This window comes from Vidua macroura, chromosome 4 (genome assembly GCF_024509145.1).
Source record: "Vidua macroura isolate BioBank_ID:100142 chromosome 4, ASM2450914v1, whole genome shotgun sequence".
NCBI lineage: Eukaryota > Metazoa > Chordata > Aves > Passeriformes > Viduidae > Vidua > Vidua macroura.
In genome coordinates, this window is record NC_071574.1 from 73,777,977 (window position 1) to 73,803,051 (window position 25,075).

Genomic DNA, 25,075 nt, shown 5'->3' on the forward strand with positions numbered 1-25,075 from the left:
ATGTTTTGGTGATTGCACCAGAAGTCTCTGAGTCCTGGTGTCATTCCAGATCCACTGCACAGTCTGTGGCCAGCCTGGTTTGCTCTTCTGTTTCCATCCAGCCCCAGTCACACACACACAGACCCATCCCATGTGCACACTGACAGCAGAGCCCCTTCAGTGCTTTTCCTTCATCTGCACTATTTTCTCCTCCCTGTTTCTCAAAAAGCCTTTGATATTCCAGAAGGTTAATGCACACAGAGCTCTCGGGAGTGGAGCCCAGCTGGCAGTGAGAGATGTAAGGCAGTAAGAGCACCATGGGGCCCCAGCCCAGTGCCCTGTGTGCAGCTGGGCCCTGAGCAGACACCTGGGGAAGAGCACAAGAACAAGTGTAGGACACACCTCCCCGTATTGTCTCAGTCTCTAATTGCTGTGGGGCTTGGGATTTCCTGAGCTGAACTTCCAGCAGCCATCCCCTACCAGCACAGCATCTTTTAATTACAATAAAAATATTATGTGTTTTCACAAAGGAAGGTGAGAGCAGTGGCATCCTCTTGGAAGCGTGAAAGTGCAAATACCCTCAGCACTCTGCACCCCAGAAACATGGAGGCAGGAGAAGGACTGAACTGTGCAGAAGTAGACTCTGAAAGATGCAAAGCCCCTGGACTGACCAGGCCCTGCTCAGATGTTGTCCCCTGGCTACCCAGGGAATCCAAAATGGACAGGTACCACCCTGTCCCTAACGTGACAAGAGGGCCCAGTGGGGAGGAAGAGGTTCAAAGGGGAGAGTGTTACTCCCCAGGAGACTGGAAACTATTTCCTGCAAGCAGCACAGCTGTTAATTATCTGGTCCCTTGGTCTCTGAATATATAATATAAAATATCCTCTAGAGACACAGAGGGAGCAAGAGGTTGACATGTGACCTGGTCAAAGCCAGCAGTGCAGAATCCACAAGGAGAGCCAGGAATAAATCATAAAGAAAGGGAGTGAAACACTCCAAGTCTCACCCTATCTGCACTGCAGCTCCTGCACAGCTCTAGCCCTTTGAACTCCCCAGCTCAGAGGGGTGGGTTCTACTAATATGGATTATATAAAACCTGCAGTCACTATCTCCTTTCTCTAAATCTCCAAACAATGCAGCAAGTTTTGGGAAAGAAGATTTTGCCTGTCCATGTTACAGGAGGAAAGGGTTGATAAGGGGCAAATATGGGAACAAAGATGAGAAAAAAAGAAGGGTGTAGGGGAGAAGTGGGCTGGAAAGTGCAAAGCGGGCTGGAATGCTGACACTGATCAGGAGCAAGAGCAATGTGTCCAGACAAGAGAGGATATCTGGGAGGAAGAACATGCTCAGTTTTTCTGAGATTGCCTAGGCAGGGTAAACATTTGAGGTTCTCAATTCTCAGCTCAGTGCAGGTTGTCACCTAAAGAACCCTCCCTTCAGGTGTTGTCAGTGCTGGTGCTTGCTTGAGTTTCCGAAGCAGCTCAAATGACATGTGAAATCCCTTCCTGCCTAGCCACGGAATGAGTATTGAGATGGATCTGGATCTCCAGCTGTTGCTGTGTCCTGCCTGAAAACCTTGTGTTGATGCCTCAGATACCCTACGAACTCCAAACACCACCATGTGCCAAGAGCTGACTCATGCCTAAAGAGTTTTGTGGCAGATAACTGGTTGGCAGATGATTTGCCTGCTCCACGTGCTGCAGAGAGTCCTCCTGAGAATGGGCATCTGCAGCAGAGGATGGGCAGCAGCCCTGGTGATGGGTAGGACATGGCTGTAGGATGGGTAGGACTGCTGGCTGTCTGAACCTCTGGACATTTCTCTTGATCAGAGGTGACCTCAGCTGTATTTAGAGTCTTTAGAGACAGAAACTGGACCAGAGCAATTCTCTGTTTCATCAAATCAGATTAAAAATGAAAGCTGGGGTCTTTAGGCAAAGTTATTACCCAAAAGATAGAAAACAGCAACATAGACTGATTTCCTTCCTGACAACAGCTCTTCCCTCAAAAACCAACCTCACACAAAAGAAAGCAAACATTTCTTCCAAGACTGGACTTACCTTGCAGTCCTGGAGGAAGCCTGTAAAACATTGACTGCAGAACCTGTTCAAAACCTCCTCCCAGATTTGTTGTGGTCGGCAGGAGATTGTAAAAGGACATCTGTTTGAAGAACACCTACGGCAGCATTTTGCAAACGTGTTCCCCTCTGTGAACACCACGAGTGTGTTGTTACATCCCCTTTTGCTGCAGTTACTCGAGGTAACGTGTCCCGTTTTGTGCTCTGGCTCCATCAGGTCACGCTACGCAGAGTTCCAGTTCAACTGCCAGCCGTCCCCGCAGGCCGCCAGCGGCTGCCGCAGGGACAGCTACGCCGCCTGCCTGCTGGCCTACACCGGCATCATCGGTGAGGGCGGCCTCCTCGCCGGGCTCCTTCCCAGCCTGGCAGGGAAGCATCTCCTCCGGGTGGGAAACCTCTCCTCTGGGTGGGAAATGTCTCCTCTGGGTGGGAAACATCTCCCCTGGGTGGGAAGCATCTCCTCTGGGTGGGAAACATCTCCCCTGGGTGGGAAGCATCTCCTCCGGGTGGGAAATGTCTCCTCTGGGTGGGGAATGTCTCCTCTTACTCTGGCTATGAGGACAGTAAGGTGGAGAACTGAGCTCTCTGGGACATCACAGAGTCATGGAATGGTTTAGGTTGGAAGGGACCTGTAAAGCCCATCTCATTCCAACCCCCTGCCATGTGCAGGAACACCTTTCACCAGACCAAGTTGCTCCAAGCCACATCCAACCTCATGCTGGTCTTTCTCCCTCCAGTGACATGACAAAGCCATGGGCATGGGGTAACTTCAGGATGGCTGCAGTGGAGGGAGAAAAACCATGGGCTACTGCAAGATTCGAGCTTCTCTCTCTGGTGGAAATAGACAGGCTGTCCCAGGGTGTCTGCTCTGCCAGGGATTCCCTGATGCCATCACCAGTGATGCCACTGGAAATCACCATGCACTGCCATTTTTCCAACTTCAAAGGGTGTCAGATTGGGGTTTCAGATGCTGCAGAGCCCAGCTGGCAGCAGTTGGCACAGGCACAGACAAGAGTCCAAAGAGAAGTGCCGGTGGCCTTTGGACCAGGTATGTCCTGATAGATGAGACAGACTGACATTTTTTGGGCCAACATTTCATTCCGTTTTAATCCTTCATTCTGGAGATTGAGATATTGGCTTTTTCAATGACAGCATGAAAACATTTATATACACATTCACATACAGTTTTTGAATGCTCAGCCTGGAGAATAAAAGGCTTCAAGAAGACCTTAGAGCCTCCCCCCAGGGTCTAAAGTGGCTCCAAGAGAGTTGGAGAGGGACTTCGGACAAGAGCCTGGAGTGCCAGGACAAGGGGAAATGGCTTCCCACTGCCAGAGGGCAGGATCAGATGGGATATTGGGAAGGAATTCTTGGCTGTGAGGGTGCTGAGGCCCTGGCACAGGGTGCCCAGAGCAGTGTCCAAGGCTGGGCTGGACAGGGCTTGGAGCAGCCTGGGACAGTGGAAGGTGTCCCTGCTATGGCAGGGGGTGGGACTGGATGGGCTTTAAGGTGCCTTCCAACCCAAACCATTCCATTATTCTCTGAATGTTATTAGGAAACCTGAATTCCCAAAAACTGCCCATTCCTTGGACTGATAGCACTTTTTAATTGACTGAAGGCTTTGTTGATGGTGATGTGACCAAAAGGGTTGTGACTGCTCCTCTTCTCTTCCCTGGGAGCAAACCAGACCCATGACATCAGCACTTGAAGGGTTTTGCTGCTGTCATGGAGGGGCTTGGCTGAGGCAGAGTAAGCCAGGACAGCAGCACGAGGGGATGTCACTGACCCTTCCCGGAGTTCCTGCCCTGCAGTAACACTTGTCCGTCGGTCCCGGCAGGCAGCCCCATCACCCCCAACTACATCGACAACTCAACCTCCAGCATCGCCCCCTGGTGCACCTGCAACGCCAGCGGGAACCGGCAGGACGAGTGCGAGAGCTTCCTGCACCTCTTCACCAACAACGTCTGTCTCCGTAAGTGGCACTGCTGCACACTGGGGAAGCTTCTTGTGGCTGGGGACGTGGAGATGCCGTGGTGCTCTAGGGTCTGTAGCTGTCCAGCTCCATGTATTACCAACAAAGGAGCTCTGAAGAGCCTCAGGCATCCATTTGGGCGATTCAGAGAAAGAGGCTGGGAAAAGGAGGCATCCCCCTGCCCTGACAACCCTTTTCTCCATCTTCCCCACACCAAGAAAACGCCATTCAGGCCTTTGGCAATGGGACTCACCTGAACACAGCCGTGGCCCCGTCCGTCCCCCCCACCACACAGATGTACAAGCAGGAGAGAAATGCCAACAGAGCTGTGGCGACCCTCAGAGAGAACAGCTTGGAGCACCTCCAGCCCACCAAGGTAGGAGAGGGCAGGCCTGGCCGGGAGAGATGATCAGCCGTGTCTGTGCCTCCTGTAGCCTCCTCACCTCAACTCCTTCTTCCACTTTTGTCATTTCAGTCTCATGCAGGCATCCAACCTACCCTCCACCTCCTGGAGGCCTGATCTCCCTTCCCTTCCCTTCCCTTCCCTTCCCTTCCCTTCCCTTCCCTTCCCTTTCCTTCCCTTCCCTTCCCTTCCCTTCCCTTCCCTTCCCTTCCCTTCCCTTCCCTTCCCTTCCCTTCCCTTCCCTTCCCTTCCCTTCCCTTCCCTTCCCTTCCCTTCCCTTCCCTTCCCTTCCCTTCCCTTCCCTTCCCTTCCCTTCCCTTCCCTTCCCTTCCCTTCCCTTCCCTTCCCTTCCCTTCCCTTCCCTTCCCTTCCCTTCCCTTCCCTTCCCCTCCCCTCCCTTCCTATTTAGAGATATGTTTCATTTAGAAATACTGGTAAATCCATGGGGTTTTCACCCAGGACCACTGGCTTGGCTCCTCACCATCCTTCAGAGCATCAGTTCAGCTTCAGACAAGCATTTCAACTTCCCAGGACACAAGTTCCACCCTTGTTAGATGAGGATTCTAGAGGTCATAATGCAGAGGTTTAAGGTTTGCTAAGCATTGGAAATTTTGAAAGGAAAGGTTCTTTTAATCAGTAAATTATTACTATCAAAATAATACTAAATTGAAATTATTTTCAAACAAATAACATGTTCATTTACTGATGATGGCTGTGATAGGCATTAAATATTTTATTTTTAAATAAAACAAAATGACCTTGACTTGCCACACCAGAGTAATTTTCAGATTCAATTATTTTCCTATTGAATAATTAACAGTGACCCTGATTTGCTGAATGTTCAGATTACAGAAGCTGTCAGTTTTAACTAGACTCCAAGGACTGAGCGTGGGCTTTGCACTGGGCTGACTGATACCTTCAGAGCTTCCAACTATGGGTTATTTTAAGGCTTACCACTGTTTTTTGCTGGGAAAACACCCGATTCACCTCTCTCCACCCTGTTTTCACAGAGCAGCAGGCTGGGAGGTGGAGAAAAGTGGCCTCAGGGTCCCTCACTGCTCTCCAGGCCACTGGTGGCACTGTTGAAGGGTGTAGGGACACCTTCACCAGGCCATAAGCTTGGCACCCAACAGATCTGGAGGGCTTCCCTCCAGCTGGTGATCCCCAGATCTTAGAGAAATCCAAGTAGTGGCCTCAGGTCCAGACCTAGCACTGAGAACTTCATCCTGGAAGTGAAGGAGAAGCTGTGAACTCTCTGACCAGGACAGTATTCCCAACAGCAAGTGGGAAGCTGGAAAAAGCAGCTGCAGTAGAGGATGGCCCTGCCACATCTCCAGCCTCCTCGTGGCAGAGCACATCCCTCCTCTGAGGTGTGAGTGCTGCTGGAGCATGGTCCCTGCTGGAAACCAGAGATTTGGGTCTTGGCTTTGGACTCAGCTTCAAACACAGATCCTGTTCAACGTTTAATGAGGCTGGCACCTCTGGACCTGAGGGGGAAAGCTGCTGAAATGTGTCCCAGCACCATGGAGGTATATTCCACACCCACCTTTAAGGTCACCTGGTCAAGCCACTGGCCAGCAGTGGCTCCATAAGATACATGGATGGCCACTGACCTGAGAGGGCATCCAGGCACCCACCTCACACAGACACCTCCAGCCAGTGCCCAAACAAGTGCTGTGCCCACAAATGACTCTGCTGCTGTGACACCACCTTCACCAACACCTCCTGAAGAGCTGCACTGACCTCAGACCGGAGTTTGGGTGCTGAAATCAGCCCTGGCCCCCTCTGCACATGCACACACTTGGGGCTGCACAGCCCCTGAGCCCCAAATCCTCTGAGGCACCAAGGAGGGGCACCAGTTTGGTTAGAGAGATGGAGTCCCTCTCCTATGAGGAAAAATAGAGAATTGGAATTGTTCATCCTGGAAAAGGGAAGCTTCAGGGTGACCTAATTGTAGCCTTCCAGTGCCTGAAGGGGCTCCAAGAGAGCTGGAGAGGGACTGGGGACAAGGGCTGGAATGCTAGGACAAGGGGAATGGCTTCCCACTGCCAAAGGGCCGGGTTAGATGGGATATTGGGACTAAATTCTTGGCTGTGAGGGTGGGAAGGTCCTAGCACAGGGTGCCCAGAGGAGCTGTGGCTGCCCTGGGAAGCTGTTCCAGGCCAGGTTAGACAGGGCTTGGGGCAACCTAGGATAGTGGAAGGTGTCCCTGCCCATGGCAGGGGGTTGGAATTGGAAGGTCTTTAAGGTCCCTTCCAACATAAACCATTTCACGATTCCATGATCAGCCACAGCTCCCACCCCACGCTGTCTCCTTTCTCTTTCAGGCGGCTGGAGAGGAGAGGCTCCTGCGTGGCTCCACTCGTTTGTCCTCAGGGACCTCCAGCCCAGCAGCCCCTCCCTGCTGGGCGGCCTCTCTGCTGCAGATGTGCTTTCTCCTCGCCCCTGCTGTGCTGAGCCTCCCTGTGATGTGAGGCAGGGCTGGCACACACCAGGCAGAGACTCGATTTGTGTTGGTTTCTTTACTGAACAACCAGACCAGTAACTTTTTCAGGAGGAGAGCAGGGAGAAGGGAGGGGAAGGGAAGGCAAGGTGAGTGTTTGGGCATCCCTTCCTCCTCCTCATCTGTCTGCCAGTTTATTTGATTTTATATGATCTGCATTGTTGACAACCAGCTCATTCTTGGTCCTGGCCACCTTTCCACACCACAGCTTGGTTGTTGTTTCTCCAGCTCTCTATGGATAGGGCTGAAGCCATGGACAATTCCCTTGGAAAAGATGGAGAGAGTTGATCCAAGAAATGAGAGCTGTAAAGGAAATGCTTCTTCCTGCCCCAGCCAAGAGGGGAAAGACTTTTGATGGATGGGTGACTGGATGACCTGTCAGGAGGTTTCCTGAAGCCCACATTGAGGGGCTCTTGACAGGACACGTGGAGTCCAGACTGTCTGCACGGTTGCTCAGGACCTGAAGGACAACACACCTGGTTCCTTCAGACTGAAGAAACCAGAAAACTGGTGGGAAGGTGGTTGGTTTTGTTCACTGGAGAGGAACTTGAAGCACCTCTGGGGAGGACCAAGTAACCACACTCTGAACTGGCTGGCAGGGATTATCCACCCTCTCAAAACCATGGCCAGAGTGCAACCAGCATCCACATCCCAGCTGTCACCTCCCCCCAGGCCCTCCTTCTTAGGGAAACCTGTGTCCTGTATTGATGGTGTTCAGGAAGAAACACGTGTGTTGCATTTTGTTTACGGCTGAATTTTTTGTGTCCCAACCCAAACATCTCTATCCACTGGTCCTGTTCAGTGTTTTGGGGCATTTTTGTCACATTCAAACAACCAGAGGCCAATATTGTCCACACTCCAGGCTACCCTTTCTCCAATCAGGGGCCAGTGTGTGAGCCCATGGGCAGGGTTTTGACATGAGCCCAACACATCCCACTCTCACCTGCTACCTGTTCATCCACTGGTCTCATAGGCACAGGGTCTCCAGCCAAAGTATTTTGTTCATTTCCTGGGAAGAGATAGGGTAGGAGACGTTTGCTAGAAACCACCCTGAAGACAGAAATACCCAGCCAAGATAGGCCACATCATGAATTATACCATGGGTAGGAACTGGATTGCTACAATTTCCCCTCCTTGAAAAACTGACAGAGGCAACCACCTGTGTTCCAGGTGAACAGGTCAAGGGCTTTGCCTCTGGCCAGTTCCTGCTTTTTAAGTGAGGATGTCATTTAAGCAAGGGCTGCTGAAGTGACCCTTTCTTCCTAGCCACAGCCAGAGCCCAGAGGAGGAAAGTGAGGATCAATGTGTCTCCAGTGTCTTGGAGCACAGGGAGGCAGGTGTGTGACCCTGGACTACCTGAGCCTCCCAGGGTCCTTTCCTCGAGGAGGAGAGCTGAGGAGTCCCAGTGCCCTCCTGGGGGGCTGAACCCCTTTACTAAAGCCAGGAAGGAAGATTGGTAAGGGTAAGAGTGAGAAGGTTTCCCAGGATAAATGCTTACCCAGGCTGAGTGCCATGGGAGGAAGAGCAATATCCCCAGAAATCCCCCTGAGTGTATTTAGGCCTGACCTTTGCAGGAGTCCATTTATTCCTTGGTTTGTGCTCCTCCAATAAATATCATTAATTCCTTGGCATTTGAATGCATGGAAGGGCTTAGGAAGCATCAGACACAGCAAAGTCCATTGCTTTTTATTCCCATTTCCTGCAAAACCTCTCCCATTGTTTATTGCTTCAGATTTTCTGAGAAACTGCAGCAACTTCCTTGGCTTTTGTTCTAACAAGAAAGCACTCTGGTTTTCAGCTGAACACCTGTGGATGTGTCTGACATGAACAGAAATCCTCCTGCTGCATCCTGTCCAAAGTGCTGCTCCTTGAGGGCCTCAGGGCTGTAGCACCCGGGTTTCCTGATCCAAGCTGTGCAAAGGAACACACCGAGTTCCAAGGCTTGTGTGCAGGGTGACAAGTCACACCCTGGGCTAAAAGCTGTATGTGAGAACTTGGTGGGCCAAGGGGCTCACTCCAATCAGGCAAGCAGACCAGGAGGGAGAGCTGCAGGCAAGAAAGCCCTTTCAAAGTGACCTCACACGTGCACAGAGCTGCTGTGAACATCTCCCCAGGACAGCAGTGTCCTGAGAGACCAAGCGACGCAAAGCTACAGGTGGAGAGCAATGAAACCCTGACTGCTCAGCCCTTCAAAGGCAAGGAACTACCTCAACACCACGAGGTCATGCTGGGAATTGCATCCTTTCCTCCTTTCCCTTTCCCTTTCCTTTCCTTTCCTTTTCTTTTCCTTTCCTTTCCTCCTTTCCTTTCCTTTCCTTTCCTTTCCTTTCCTTTCCTTTTCCTTTCCTTTCCTTTCCTTTCCTTTCCTTTCCTTTCCTTTCCTTTCCTTTCCTTTCCTTTCCTCTTTCCTTTCCTTTCTTTCCTTTCCTTTCCTTTCCTTTCTCTTCCTTTCCTTTCCCTTTCCTTTCCTTCCTTTCCTTTCCTTTCCCTTTCCTTTCCTTTCCTTCCTTCCTTTCCTTTTCCTTTCCTTTCCTTTCCTTTCCTTTCCTTTCACTTTCCTTTCCTTTCTTTCCTTTCCTTTCCTTTCCTTTCCTTTCCTTTCCTTTCCCTTTCCTTTCCTGTAGTTATGCTCTGCTTTTCACACATCTGGCCCCATCAAAGCAGTCTCCACCAGCTGTCAGTCGTGCACAGGCTGAGAGTGTCTGCACAGGGTGGGGATACAAGTGTCAGCTGCTTTCCAGGAGCACCCACTCCTGTCTCTCATATGTCAGTTGTCAGTGATGTTGAAGTGCCACTTTGCCATTTCTTTCTCATTCAGCAGAGAAGGAGTTTTTCTGGGTGGTCAGGATGCCTGGTGGCCCCACCTCACCTCTCCCTTCAGACTGGTATGCTGTAAAAAGAGGTGTGGAGAATCCTTCTCAAGGACTGGATGGGATGGAGGAGACCTCCAGAGGTTACCTCATCCCAGCACCATGTCCCACATCAGCACCTACTTTAAAGATTTTCAGTGAGACATCATCATCTCCCTGGATTATTATAATGGGATCATGAAATGAGTCAGGTGGGACCTCACAGCTCATCTTGTTCCAGCCCCCTGCCATGAGCAGGGACGCTCCCGTTAGACCAGGCTTCCCAAGCCCAATCCAGCCTGGCCTTGGACACCTCCAGGGCTGTCTTGCTTTAAAGGCTCTGCAGATGTTAGTTGTCTCACGCATCAGAGCCCAACCAGATCCTCAGTTCCCATGTCCTGTCCTCCAAGGCCTGTCCCAGGCCAGGTCCTGCCCTCCTGGGGGTTCCTTGGGTTCACGACATGCTTTGGGATGAAATGAATGAAGGCACAGGGCAAGGAGCCTCTCACCAGCAGGAAAGAGCTGGGGAGTTGGAATTAACAAAAAAAAAAAAAAATCCCAAAACTTTCATGGCTTTGTTCTGATTATTTTACTCTTTTCACCAATATTTAATGTTGATTCTCCCTCCAAGCCTTTTCATGAATCAAATTTTGCAAAAAATGATGACTTTCGAACCTTTCTTTCGGAGGAAGCAAACATGATTACTCTCCTCCCACCCACCAACATGTGTGCACAGACCACTGCTTTTTCCTTGTGAAAAAATCAGTAATTTTTTTTGGATGAAATTCCATCTCTGCTGAATTCTGTGAAGTGAACCATGGATCTTCATTTTTAAGTCTCTTGATTAACCACAGAAGTCATAGCAGCATGCTTGCAAAGGCAAAAGACAGAGTGAGCCAAGAGACAGAAAGGAGACAATTTTTTTTTAGGAATCACTCCATTCCTGACAACTTCCATAAGCACAAAGAAGAATCATGGGAAAAAGAAAGGAAAAAAAAACACAGTTAAAGAAACCAGCCACACTTTCTGTAGCCACTGAACTCTATATTTCTGGCTGCACAGCACTAATTCCCAGTGGCTGGCAGCCCTGAGAGCCTGTGAAATATTGTGTATGTACTTATACCCTGTCATGTCACGTCATGTCCAGCATTGTCCAGGTGGGAGCAGGAGTTGGGAGGGAGACCCGGGGGCTGGGAGATGGTGCTGGAGCAGGAACCCCATGTGTGCCCCTGCTCAAGGGGGAGGGTGGTGGGTGCCAGCCCAAACTGGGGGTCAAACTTGTACTTACCTTTTCTGTACATGTCAATATTCAAACATATCCATGAATAAAGCACACACGCATTTTCCTGACCCTCGCTCCTGCCTGCCATGCCAGCTTGTCCCTGTCAGCACGTCCTGGATGGTGCTGAGCTCTGCTCCTGTGCTCGAAGGGCAGCTGGAAGAAGCTGGGGATGTTCTCTGGGGGTTGGAGAGTGGTGGGGCTCAGGTGAGCCATGCTTGGCTGGAATTATGGAATCCTAGAATATCCTCAGCTGGAAAGGACCCACAGAGATCATCAAATCCAGCCCCAGGCCCTGCACAGACCCCCAAAATCCCACCCTGGCCATCCCTGGCAGCGCTGTCCAAAGGCTCCTGGAGCTCTGGCAGCCTCGGGGCCGTGCCCATTCCCTGGGGAGCCTGGGCAGTGCCAGCACCCTCTGGGGGAAGGATCTTTCCTTTTATCCAGCCTGACCTGCCCTGGCCCAGCTCCTGTTGTTCACTCAGGTCTTGTCCCTGGTCCCAGGGAGCAAAGACCGGAGCTGCCCTCGAGAGGAGCTGCAGACAACCCTGAGGGCTCCTCTCAGCCCCAAACCCAGCCCCAAACCCAGCCCCAAAACCAGCTCCAAACTCAGCTCCAAACCCAGCCCCAAAACCAGCTCCAAACTCAGCTCCAAACCCAGCCCCAAAACCAGCTCCAAACTCAGCTCCTCTCAGCCCCAAACCCAGCCCCAAAACCAGCTCCAAACTCAGCTCCAAACCCAGCCCCAAGCCCAGCTCCAATCCCATGTCTCCCAGCAGGGAGGGGTGACAGGTGAAAACCAGCTCTGCTGAGATAGAGAGACACCAGTGTCAGCAGGGAAGGAGACACAAGCCCCCACACAAGTCCTGGGGCTGTTTGTGTGGCCTGTGGGGGTGAAACATGCGAAGGTTTGGGAGAAATTTGGGGCAGGTTTGGCTCAAAGCTGGTGCCAGCACAGGAGGAGGGAGGCACTACAAGATATAGCAGGGATGGGAATAATTGGACCTGCAATTAAGGGCCTGTGGAGCCACTGGTGCCAGGATGTCACCAGTGACCCATGGAGTGGAAATAACTGGGAAGGGCTGGTGCTGAACCCTGTGCTGGGCACAGGAGGAAGGGAGATGAAGGAGAAGGGAGGGTGGTGGTTCATGCCAGCCAGGAAGTCTTCTGTTCATGCCAGGAGCATCCATGAGCTATTTTTGGCAACTTAAAAAAAAAAATCACAAGAAAATTGATTAGAGGTAAATATAATGTTTTCTTGCCAATTCTGGGTAGGGGGAAAAAATTGAAAATAAATGTACATAAAATTTATATTAAAATAATGAGTAAAATTCAAGTCAGTTCATAAAGTGAGTTCTAGGTTGAACACATAAATGTTGTATTTTTTCCTCTCGGAAAACATATTTGCCTCCATGTGTGCATGGAGCAGCTGAGGATGCGGACGAGGAGCAGAACCTGAGGGTTAGGGAAGGACTTAGACTCTCCTCAAAGCCTTTTCCCTCCCCACAGCACCCAGGCTGGGTTTTGCTGACTCAGGACAATTCCTGTGAAGGTCCCAGCCAGCTGAACCTGAAACAGGTTCAGCCTTGCAGGTCTGAGGGATTTTCCCTGGCTCTTGGCAAGAAGCTGCTCGATCAAGGTCAGCACCCAAAACTGGTGGGGCCAGTCCAGGGCCACACAGTGAGGGGGAGAAGGAGCTGCAGGGGGCTCAGGGGTCCTGGCATTCAAGGAGCTCTCAGGACTCCCAATGGGACTCCCCCAGGCTCTGCACAGGGACAGCACCTGGGGCTCAGCTCAGGGGCTGGCTGCAGCAGCCCTGCTCTGGGATGGAGCAACTGGCTCCCAGAAAGCCTGCAAATCATCCTAAATTTAGGGTGAGGAGATTCTGGAGCAGGAGAAGGACTAATAGCTGGAAGAAGCTTTGGCTGACCCTCAGTTCTGCCCTGTCTCTGGGTATGTTTTTGGGGGTGCTGGCTGTGCCCACAAAAGATCTGAGCCCCACTCCCTCCTACAGCCACAGACATTGAACACTGAGGAAAGAGCACAGGAAGTGATCTTTCCACATTCCCAGAGAAAAGGTCTTACCTTTTCTTACCTCACCTGTGTAGCCCCCAGGACAGGATGGACAGAGCTTGGAGCAGCCTGGTCTAGTGGAAGGTGTCCCTGCCCATGGCGGGGGCTTGGACCAGATGGTGTTTAAAGTCCCTTCCAGCCCAAACCATTCCATGATTCCCTGGCACACCAGAGCCTGGGACAGCACGGCAGGCTGGAAGGAGAGACCTGCAGAGAGGACCCACAGTCCCCATCACAGCACAAGTTAAATCCTGCAGCTGATGTTCAACTGCTGCAAGGGGATGTTGAAATCAGAAACAACAATTTAGCACACGTTATCTCCAAGCAAACAGTGCTAAAATGCTGATAGGGATGGAGACGTTTTGCTTCGGTTACTAAAACACTGAATTTCTGCAAAAATAGTGGATGTTTGCCAAAGGGAAAAGCTGCAGAATTAGCTCTGACATGAAAAATGTTCAAGACATTTTGTGGCGGTTTTTTCTAAGGGGAAGTGGAAATGATTTCTGGTGGGAGCAAGGATCCCAGGGAACATGTCAATGGAAATCCTGCCAGTCACTCTGTTGGAGGCACATTGTGGCTGCAGTCTGGAAAGCAGAGCTGATAGAACAGCCAGCAAACTGCAGGTGGGATGGATGGATGGATGGATGGATGGATGGATGGATGGATGGATGGATGGATGGATGGATGGAGACCCCAGATATGTCCGTGCTCTGCTCCAATTCCCCAGCCCCATTCATGGTCAGCCACCACAATCCAGACCTACCCACTGAATTTCTGCTTCCAAACTGAACTCAGGGATCAGCATGAGGACCAGGAGAGATTAAATCCCATCCTCCCATGGCATTGCTGGTCACCATGGATGGGGGGAGATCAGAAACAGCCCCTGCCCTTACAGGCTCGTGGAGCTGCACCTGTGCTTCTTGTCAGCAGCAGGGAAACAAAGAGGGGAAAGGTGCTGTCCTTCTTGGCAGAGCCAGAGTGGCCCAGTCAGTGTTTTTTTTGGTTAAATTCCCTGCAGATGTAGTTTCTGAGTGATGCATGTGGCCCAGGAACACAGAGAAGAGGGGAAAGGTAGGGCCTGATCCTGCAGCTGATCACAGAATCATGGAATAGTTTGAGTTGGAAGGGGCTGTGAAGACTCTCTAATTCTACCCCCTGCCATGGGCAGGGACACCTCCCACTGTCCCAGGTGCTCCAAGCCCCAGTGTTCAACCTGGCCTTGGGCACTGCCAGGGATCCAGGGGCAGCCACAGCTGCTCTGGGCACCCTGTGCCAGGGCCTCACACCCTCACAGGCAAGAATTTATTCCCAATATCCCATCCATCCCTGCCCTCTGGCAGTTGGAAGCCATTCCCCCTTCTCCCAACCCTACATGCCAATGAAAAACATCCCATTTCAATGCAGTTTGAGCCCTGAGATCTTGTTCTTTGTTTGTGGGGAAAATTCATCTTTTCTGAGACATCTCTAGTGCAGATCCCAAATCCCAAGCTTGTCACTGAGTCTCAGGAATCACCAAGGAGAAGAGGTGCCTGTAGGAAATCATGTTCCTTACCTCAGAGCTTCCATAGGGTGACAATGATGTCCCAAAATCCCGAGGCCAAGGGCGTTGGGACTCTGACACAGTCTGGGGATGTGTTGCTGTTCCCAGCCACCCAGCAATGGGCAACGTGAGGAGCTCAGCCCACCTCCAGTGATGCTGACACCTGGGTCCAGCAGCCAGAAAAATCATCAGCAGGTGCTGTCACCTCATTAGAAAATCTCCCCCCACCTTATGCCTTTGGCAAGATCTCAGTGGTACCACTCTGCCCCTGCAACCCCTGCTTTGCTGCTTGATTAGTTCAGAAACCAAAACCCCAGGGAGAAATTAAAGTATCTGCTCATTCTTTTTTCCCAAATGGCAATTGGCTATGGAACTCTGGCTCTTTTGCAAACCTCTCTTCCTCCTCTCTTCCCATCAATGGGGAAAAAAGGAAATGTTGGTGTTTCTGCCGTGTTGTAGATGATTTATCACCAATCAGCCATGTGGAACTACCCAAGAGCTGCCCCAAACCCCACCTTTTCCTGGGTGGAAGAAACACCACTCAGCCTCCACTCCAGGATTTCTGGGTGAGTTAAATTAGTTTTAAAAAAGACTTAAAGTCCTTTCTTGCTGTGGGTGGTTGATATTTAAGGTTTGTGGAAAGAAAAGCTGGACTGCAAATTCCTCTCTAGCTCCTTACCAAAACTATTCATTAATGACAGCTGATAACAAAGACCATCATCCTGGCTGGACACAAAGCCTTGGAAAACCTCCATGCTCTCTTCCCTTCCAACCCCTTTTCTTTGCTACAACACAAGAAAAATCAGAGCAGGGATGAAAAATGGCTCCAGCTCTCTGTGGTTTTTCCTGCTGTCCAAAATAAATTTAAAGCAGCTCTAAAACCACTACCCCCCTACCCATTTCATTTCAAGTCTGGACACCCCACGCTGTGCTGTCAGCCTGGCATCCTCTGCTCAGCTCTGCAGCAATTGCTGGAACTGGGCTCCTGCATCCCAGTTTAATGCCATGGAATGAAGCAGCACAACAGCCTTCAGAGGCGACCGTGGCTGAAACCCTCACGGCTCATAAACGTCAGGTTCAACTCTGCTTCATCCCAGCAGTGCTTAATTCCAAAGTTGGAGAGTGACATAAAAATAAATGGAGAAGAGCGGACTGCGTCCCGGCAGGACTGGAACCGTGCATGCCTGGGTGTCACGGAGCAAGTGACAGCTTTAGACAAGCCCTGCCCCAGGCTCAGATTTCTGGCAGCAGCTCTGCTTAGGTGACCTGCACCTCAATCCCTCTGGCTCACAAGATCTTAAGGCTGGCTGATTAGGGCTATTATAAATGTGTTATTTATTGAACAGACAGGAGGGAACAGACAAAAAGCCTTGAACAGTTACTACACAGTACAAAACAAGAGAGCTACTGAGAGAGTACATAAAACACTGCACAACATTAAGGTTATTGCTATATATTTAATATATATTGTTATAAATTATTGTTATATATATTAAAGCTAGCAAAGACACAGTAGAGAATAGGAGTCAGTGGAACTTACCACCCATAGAGTACACAGAGTCCTTCCACTCAGCCCGAGAGAGTAACCACAAAATTGATGTCGCAACTTTGGGGAAAAGCCCCACAAATTTCTAGACAATGTGCAGAAGACTTTTGCTTTGTGAAAGTTTGTTGTAGCTTTTCTAGTTTGTAAAGTGGAGTGTCTGTCAGTCAAAAATTCCAGCTGATCTTCCACAGCAAGATGTTTATTGTCAGCTAGTAGTGTCACATCCCCAGTTCCTGAATATGAATGAGACAGGAGATCTTTGGTGAGTTTTTTCACCAGATTTTAAGCTTTTGTGAAGGGCGAGAAGCCTTGCACCAGCTAACAAACAAAGGTAAGTGCTGTGGTGGGAGATGTCCCGCTGCACGGTGGGTGCTGCAGGAGGTGGGAGAGGAGAGCCCACCTCTGCCTCCCTCTCCAGCTGTTGTGGGCATCTGAAACACCAGCTGGTGCCAACGTTTGATAATCACCAGCAAAGCTGGTGATGCGGTTTCCATGGGGGAGAGCTTTTCCTCTTTGGATTTAAACAAAGAAATTTACTGGAAAAAAAATTGTTAGTGAGAGTAAGAAAGGGAAGGGGCTGAGATTTTATGGTTCTGCTGGGGTTATGTCAGGAGGGGCAGCAGAGGGGCAGCTCCCATTTCTGCTCTCTGTGACAGGACCAGGGAACGGCTGGAGCAGGGCCAGGGAGGGTCAGGCTGGAGGTCAGGAAAGGTTCTTACCCCAGAGGGGTGCCTGGGGGAAAGTGAACCTGAGCGTAGAAATGGAAACTCTTTAATGACTGTCTCTGCCTTTAAAATCTACAGATTTAACTCTCTGAATTACGTCCATCCATCCCCCATCCTCTGGCAGAGGACATGTCCCTCCTTCCTCCTCCCAAATTCAGCACCTGCCATCAGCCCATTGATACCCCCACCACCACAACAGAAACTCGCCTCACCTCAGCCAGAAGCCTTCAACACACTTCAAATTATTTTACCCCCCCATTTTAAGAAAATAAATAAGGGGAATTTTTTAACCAGATCATCTACTTTTTATTTCAGAGGAAAGATTTGCATTATTTACTTTTATTTATATACAGGTACTTCACATTTGTATTTAAAATGCACAGACCTCCCAAGAATTTTCTCGTTCCGGCTTTAAATTAGCTGTTATTTTACAATACAAAAAATTATACCAAAAAACTGCAATCCTAAATGTGTGTATGTATAACACCCACAACCCCAGCAATGAAATAGTTTACAATACTTGCTCCTATTTACATATGAATGCAATAAATGCTAAATTATACATATTAACAAACTAAGCTCAAGTCTGAACACAGATAAGAATCATAAATAATTACAGAACAAAGAGGAAAAAAAAATCCAGAATACAATTAATTCAAGGATCTTAGTTTAAAGAACATTTATTGTGCACAAATTTCAGAGTAATATAAAACTCTTTTTTTTCCTTTTCTTTTTTTTTTTTTTTTAAATAGACTGACATGTGATACACTCTGCGACAATTGTTTTTTTTTGTTTTTTTTTTTTTTCTACTGGTGAGGTTTGTGGAATCAATACTAAATGGAGAGGAAATGTCTAAAGAATTCTAGTACCTGGAAGACACACACAAATAGTCTGTGTGAACAAAGGAACAGACTGAACAAAACCTGCCCTGATGCAGAAAAAATCAGCAGATACACATATTGTAGTAGTCCTGGCATGGAAACTCAGCTCGTTTCAGCAGCTACCAACAGAAAAAGCAGGAATCTGTCTAACACTGCAAAGAATACACCCAAAAATGAGGAGCACACCCTAAGCTATCCTTTCCCTCCCTTCTGCAGCCCCAGCATTTGGCGAGCACCTTCCCACCACAGCCCACCCACCCCTGTCCCCCCTCTCCTGCAGCTCCAGGAGCTCTGCCAAGGCAGCCCCCTCCTCTCTTCCCTGGGAGTGAGGGGCAGGGCAGCTGCTGCTCTCTGGGGTGGGCACAGGAGGTCAGAGGCTGCCCTGGGCATGCAGAGTCTGCTCCTTGCCTTCTCACAACGCAGCAGGTCAATCCCAGTTTCCAGTGGGAAGGGGCTGAGGGCTCCAGGATGCAGCTGGTGCTGTCCCTAACTCAGGGTCTCATGGAGAAGGAGAAGCAGCTGGAACACCTGGAGCAGCAAAGGACGGAGGGGCAGCCCAGCCCCATGGCACTGGAACCCCAGGGGTCATGGAAAAGGCCCGAACTTTGATTTCAGCCTCAAAGCTCCTTTCAGCTCATGTCGGGCCGAGCAAGCCGAGTGCCTTTTGCAGCCACCCCACAAAGCCAGTGCCTGTGGAGCCTGGCCACGGCTCCTCAGAGAACTGGAGCTCCTGAGCACCCTTTGGGACACAAACTACCCCTCAGGAGTGTGGCTCTGCCAGCAGAGGCTGCCACGTCCATGGTACCACACCACTGAATCTGGGACAGTAGATGCCATGGCTTGGTGTTAATCGCAGGCATTTCCCCATCATAAATAGCTTTATTTTGGTAATTTCACTACAATGCGTTTTAAGCCCAGGGAAAGTGATAACACCAACTGAAAAGTTGTGCGTCACAAATATTCTTGTATCCAAAATATTGAGCCAGAGCATGGCAAGGTCATGCTACACTAGCCCAGAGAAAATTCTGGGCTAAAAACCATGAAAAATGGTGAATTAAAAAAAAAGGTGTTATTTGGAGATCCACTGGCACCATTGTTTTCTCAAATAAAAGGGCCTCAACAGTCCTGAAATTTCATTACTAATTTTTTTTAAAGGCTCCTCTCAGAGAATGAAAATCTTCTGAGGGTTGAGATGTTGAATGCTGAATTTCAGCCAATTATAAACACCTGAAAACAGTGATTTTGAATGGAAACACTGCCACAATTTTAGTAACAAAGGCCTTAAACTACTGATTTAATCCTCCACATGGTGACCACTTTAAGGATGTTTATTACTTGTATCCAAATGTTGCTTTTCCCCCTTTCAAATGGAAAAGCCATTATTTAACTTGGTTTCTACATTTAAGTGAAATACATTTGAACACACAAAAGTCAAGTTATGCCTCCCTGCTTTGCAAGATATCACTATATAATCTGGTGTTTAAAGCTCTGGAGTTATCTACTGCTGATAAGATGAAGGAGTTAAGACAAAACTCATACATAATTTAAAATCATCAAAAATACATTCAATATTTTTTCTGGTTTATATACACTTTAAATCTCTCCATGTTCTGCATGTTACTGTAGAGTTTATGTACAAGTGAAAAATTGGTGTGTCATTTGTCATTTATTTACAGATTCTCCCATGAAATAAGGTTGTTCTTTCTCCCCCACCTCACCTCCAAATTAAATAAACCCAAAAATCCTTCACTTTGATACTGGTCTGGTGATAAACTGCCCCAGCAATTCCTCTTTTCCCTATCCCTTCCCATGTTTTTCCCTGTTTGCCTCTAAGCTGGGATGAAACTGCAGCAGAGCTATGTATGAGTTCTCTTCTCCCTCATCAGGATGGAGAACAGATGCAGGGTAGAGCTACATCCTAAAGGAGCCAGTTCCTTTTAGTTAAATAAGTAACTCTTGTTGCTCTATTTACATTTTTTTGGTTCTGATAAACCTTGACTTTGATCATTTCTGCTCATTTTTTCAGTATCTGACACCTCATTTTGGCTACACTCCTGGCACACTGTAGGCTTTGCAGACCAGAGAGCCCAGCTCTCCAGGAGTGAGAAAACATCCCAAACTCTGTATTTATGTCTTTTTATTAATGTAAAAATCTATCACCCCTCCAGGCCTACAGTTCTGAAAGCTGTTTGTGATCAGGAAAACCCAACAACTTTAAGCACCTGCCCAAGAGCTGTCCTGAAGAGGGAAACTCAAGCACAGGTGGCAGTTCTCCTCCCAAAAACAGCAAGAAGAAATCTGCAAACATCAGGATGTGCATCGTGGCTGAAAATACACAGTACCAGGGGAGGGATTTTAGTCCAGTCTCATTTCTCCAGTTCAGATTAACCCTATCACTGAGCAAGTTAGAAAACATTATCAGGAGATGAATCTGTCTGAGGTAATCCGTGCATCAGGTAAAACTTAAATTGCCTAAATCCCTTCATTCTAAGACAAATCTCAACCCTTTTCTGATCATAATTCCTTCTTCCCACTGAGTATTGAAACTTCTAGTTTAGAAACAGATGCATTTATATATATTTATATATATATAATGCAATTTTTCCCAATTTTTTCTGCAGTCCCAATATTTTTTTGCAGTCCCATTGCACTTGTTAAATTACACATTAAATCAGAATTATCATCCACCACAGTCCTTAAGCCATCAGGCTCTTCCCATCACCACTGTCTGGACACACACAGCAATTCAGCTGTTTATTGCAATGCTGCCAGGCTCCAAAGAGCTTCTTCAAAATAGATGGTTAGGAAAAAAACACCCCAGAAACGCATGGCTGATATGTGACTGATTACCAGAACACGCATGAAAAAGGAGCAGTTATTTGGGTTTCAGTTTGGAAAGGTGCTGCCTGGCCAGACCCAAGAGCACTTCCCTTCCACGTGTCACTTCTCCATTTATTAAATATCAGATGTCCTCAGCAGAGCCCAGCAGCTCAGGGACCTGGATGAATCACTATTACTGTGATGGAGCCGTAGTTACACACCTCATTTGGCACCTTCACCAACACCTTCCCCGCACTGCAGTCCCACCACGGCATGTGGCCCTGGCCTGTGCCACATTCCCAGCTCCAGGGACACCCTGGACACCACCACACACAGATGGATGGGCTCAGTCCAACTTGAGCCTCAAACCACAATCCCAGCTTGTCAGAGCAGTTCAGATGGTTTCATGCACCCCCCAAACACCAAACCTTCTCTTTGCTGTTTGCAAGTCTCATCCTTTCACCAACCAGCAACTTATTCAATCTCTAACAGAGCTCAAGCCCAACAGGAAATATCAGGATCTGATCGTGTAGAACTCAAACCTGTGGCAAAACAAAGCTGTTCTGCTTGATTTTTATTTCAAGTTCATTTTTTATGTCATCCTCAAGTGATCTGGCACCCGGAGTGTTGCTTTTTACACACTGTAAGAAGATGGAGCAAACCATAACCACTGAGGAGCAATGCCTCCAAGCTCAGCTCTCATCCAGAAGGATGGCAGGAGGGAAGGGGGGAGGAAAGAGGCCAAAATCAGGAAAATGTGATGTGTCTGATGTGGAATACAGACTGCTTCTATGAACATGCTGGTGAAACTGGGAGTTTTCTTATGGGATACTGAAACTCTGCCTGCCTTCCAGATATTTGCAGCTGGGTGAGTATTTGGTTGGTCAGGAAAATGTGATTTTCCTCTGACTGCACAGTCAGAGGACACAGAGGGCCTTGGATGACTCTAGATGTGAGTATACATACCTTGAAAGGAATTTAATTATGTTAAAAAGCAGCGTGTGTAGCAGTCTCCTCACTCCCTAGATCTGTTCACGTCTAGGCACTTGTGTGTGGTGTACTCCAAGCAGGTTAAGACTATGTAAACACTGAGTCTTTCCAAAGCAACATCCAACTTTCCAGTTATTTCATGTGGTCTGAGCAACATCAACCTTTAAACCATTCCAGCTTTTGAATTCCTGGACCATGATGACTACAAAAAGGCTGTGCCTGGAAGAGAATCCCACTGAAATAATGAGGGAACAATTAAATATTAAAAGAAAACAAAGAATGAAGATGTTTTGAAGATTAATAGTAGTGTTTATGTGTTGAGAGCTGACACCTGTAAACACTGGATCTTTTTCTTTTTGTACAGTTTGATAAATACATGAACTACAAAGCACTTTCCATGTAGAAACCTGAGTGTCATTCATTGGACTACTGCTGTATTTACACTGACCGGGAATGGCGGCATCGGACCTCACCGCACCTGCAACAAAATCATTTTGCTTTAAACTTGAAGAAAACAAAGGAGCAATCTGAAGCCATGTGTCAGTAAAACTTAAGTGGAGCAGTTGTCAAATAAAGCCAACTAGCACATAGATGAGAGAAAAAAACTGGGTTCAAGGAAGTTGTGTTTTTTTCCGGGTGCTTCTAGTCTCTTGGGACACAACTTGGAAATCTTCCTCCTCCTTGGTATTACTGTTCCATTTTGTTTAAAACCCTAGACAGTTTCTGATGTCCATGCATCAAATACAGGTTCCTGGCTGTGCAGGGGGCTGCTGCTTCCGATTTCGGATGGCGCCCGATTTCTCTTTGTAGGCAATTGGCATCTGTTGTGAAATGTCCACCAGTGCACTGGCCACTGCGAGACCTGGGCAACAGAACCAACAGTCAGGCACCAGAACAGCCACGGCAACAAACCCTTCAGAAAGAGCTGAGAGAACCCCTCCAGGCCACAAAATGTGTAGATTTTTTTTTAATAAACTAGAAAAATGTTGTGGCCCAAGGATTAAATGCCAGCCAATATTCTGAAAGGAGCTGAAATACTGCGTGTTTAATTAGAAGCAACAGCAGGAGGAGAAGATGCAATAAGGGTGGGTATTACTGGATGTAAAACTCCAAATGTTGAAGCCTGAACCATTAATATTGAAGGAGCTTTTCTCTGCATTAGTAGATGGACTACATACAATAAACCTGAAAGCAAATGTGTGTGGAGGTTCCACTGCCCTTCCCATGGATACATCACCTCTGCAACCTCCTCATGGCAGATCAGGGAGTCTTGGAATGGTTTGGGTTGAAAGGCACCCCAAAGCCCATCCAGTTCCACCCCCTGCCATGGGCAGGGACACCTTCCACTATCCCAGGGTGATCCAAGCCTTGTCCAACCTGGCCTGGAAAATTCTAGAGATGGGGCAGCCACAGCAGCTCTGGGGGCCCCATGCCAGAGCCTCCCTGCTCTATTCACAGACAAACCACATCTGGGACTTAGCTCAATCCAGCTCAACACCAAACCATCCAATTCAAACCCTGCTACTCTCTTTCTAAAGCCTTTGCTTCACCAAGCTCACTGGACACTGGGGAACCCCAGTTAAATCCCACACTGCCCAGGAGATGATGTCCCAGTGCCCTGAGACCAGGTTTAGGTGGGAAGGGGTTGAGAACAAGGAAACCTTAAGCTGGATGGGTAAAAGCTCTTTGTCCAGAGCTCCTAAGAGGAGGTCAGAGATGCTCTGAAAGGACTTGTAGTGACAGGACAAGGGGGAATGGTTTCAGACTGACAGTGGGCAGGGTTAGATGGGATATTCTTCCCTGTGAGGTGGAGGAGGCCCTGGTACATGTTGCTCTGTGGCTGCCCCATCCCTGGAAGTGTCCAAGGCCAGAGTGGATGGGGCTTGCAGCGACCTGGGATAGTGGAAAGTGTCCCTGCCCATGGCAGGGGCTGGAACTGGATGAGCTTTAAGGTCCCTTCAAACTCAAATCTTTCCATGACTCTGTGACTTGTTCCCCTGCAAATGGAGCTGGGAACGAAGTCAGATAGGCCAAGTGACAAGTTACCTTCACAGGTAACTCTGCAAACATGCCTGTACCAGATCCCTCTTTCCCCCACCCAGCTGTTAGTTAAAGCATAGTCCAATATCAAAAGTTCATCCATCAATTGACCTTAGTAATTAACTCAAAACTCATGTTGGAAGCCACCAGGGCCCAGACCAGGGAGCCTAAAATACCTCGAGCACATCCCAGGCTGAACTGTGGCTACAGCAGCTTCTGTGGGATCAGGAAAGGTGAACCTGTAAGGCTGGGGAAGGAGTACAGAGTTAATTCCAAGCCATCAGAGACAGCAGTAATCCTCACCTGACTGTCCTGGTGGTGGAATACCCCCAAGTCCTCGAGGCAGCCTCACGAACACAGAGAGAACAGCTGCTTTGTTGCCAAAGCAGGGCTCCAGCGCGATCGGCTTTGGTACAGTCTGCAGCGAGGGAAGCAGTGGGAGAAAACAAATGTTAAACAGCATGTTACACCCTCCCTCTTCCCCCAGCATCGCTCCTTCAGCTCCTGCTAGCCCCAGGGCATGAACCACCATGAACCACACTGCTGTGCTGGGCACATTTCCAGCACACAGCCAGCAAAGCTAAAACCACTGTCAGCAACAATCAGAACACGAGTCATCACAAGAAAACACATTCACTTAATAAAAATCAGGCTATTAAAAAGTCAAGCACTACACAAGGCTTGTATTTCCCCCTAAATTCAATAACAAAGGAGCAGCTTATGTAATCAACAGGATTGAGGGTTTTGTTCTATCGACCCCATCAGCAGCCTGTCACTGATATCAGCACGCACCAGCACGGCGATTCGATACTCCAAATTCTATTTCTAGAATTTAAGTCCATGTACCACCTTAACAGCACTCTATGCACTAACACAGTAAAGAACATTTTCCCAAGAACAAAAATAAGTGTTCAAGGCCAGGTTGGTTGGGGCTTGAAGCAGCCTGGTCTAATGGAAGGTGACCTTGTCCATGGCAGGGGGAATTAGATGGGCTTAAAGGGCCCTTTGAATCTCTGATTCTGATGTATAATAGGGAGTCAGCTTCCTCCCTGGAGGAGCAGAGGACTGGATCCCTTGCTGACCCTCAGCGTCTGTGACCATCTCTCTCTCCCTGCACTCTTGTGAAGGTTTTACCTGAATGATCAATAGCCAACTTCAGCATGTCATTAGAAAGCAAAAATGCAACAACCCAGCCCAGAAACTAAAATATGTTCTCACCTGGGCCCCAACCCCAACACAAGTACACAGGATCAGTGCTACTGTGGGATGCAATAACAGTCAGATTTGGATGCAAATGCTCACCAATGAATACAGGTTCAGGAGGGCTTCTTCTTTTGTTTCACATCAGCTAAGAAAAGCTGAGAAATACTATTTTACCCAATACACTCAGTACTTTCTGT

The 25,075-nt window shown here is 48.6% G+C and overlaps 2 protein-coding genes across 5 annotated transcripts in view; one reads left to right on the forward strand and one right to left on the reverse strand.

The window, feature by feature from the left end:
- LOC128806944 (GDNF family receptor alpha-4) overlaps positions 1-9,201 on the forward strand; it is a 70,727-nt gene extending 61,526 nt beyond the window's left edge. For 2 of the 4 annotated variants that reach the window (XM_053976843.1, XM_053976846.1), the window contains exons 5-8: positions 2,272-2,381; positions 3,892-4,026; positions 4,245-4,402; positions 6,757-9,201. In XM_053976843.1, coding sequence (XP_053832818.1) covers positions 2,272-2,381; positions 3,892-4,026; positions 4,245-4,402; positions 6,757-6,903 — 550 coding nt within the window. In that variant the 3' untranslated portion in view covers positions 6,904-9,201. Of the gene's footprint in view, positions 1-2,271; positions 2,382-3,891; positions 4,027-4,244; positions 4,403-4,501; positions 4,582-4,855; positions 4,982-6,756 lie in introns of those variants that run through there. The other 2 variants (XM_053976845.1, XM_053976844.1) reach the window with 2 other exon arrangements.
- Positions 9,202-17,232: 8,031 nt separating this feature from the next.
- The window catches only part of ATRN (attractin), a 148,461-nt gene continuing 140,618 nt past the window's right edge, over positions 17,233-25,075 (reverse strand). The window contains exons 28-29 of the mRNA XM_053975390.1: positions 23,979-24,093; positions 17,233-22,497 (exon numbers count right to left, since the gene is read on the reverse strand). Of these exons, the coding sequence (XP_053831365.1) occupies positions 22,373-22,497; positions 23,979-24,093 (240 nt within the window). The 3' untranslated portion in view covers positions 17,233-22,372. The remainder of the gene's footprint in view (positions 22,498-23,978; positions 24,094-25,075) is intronic.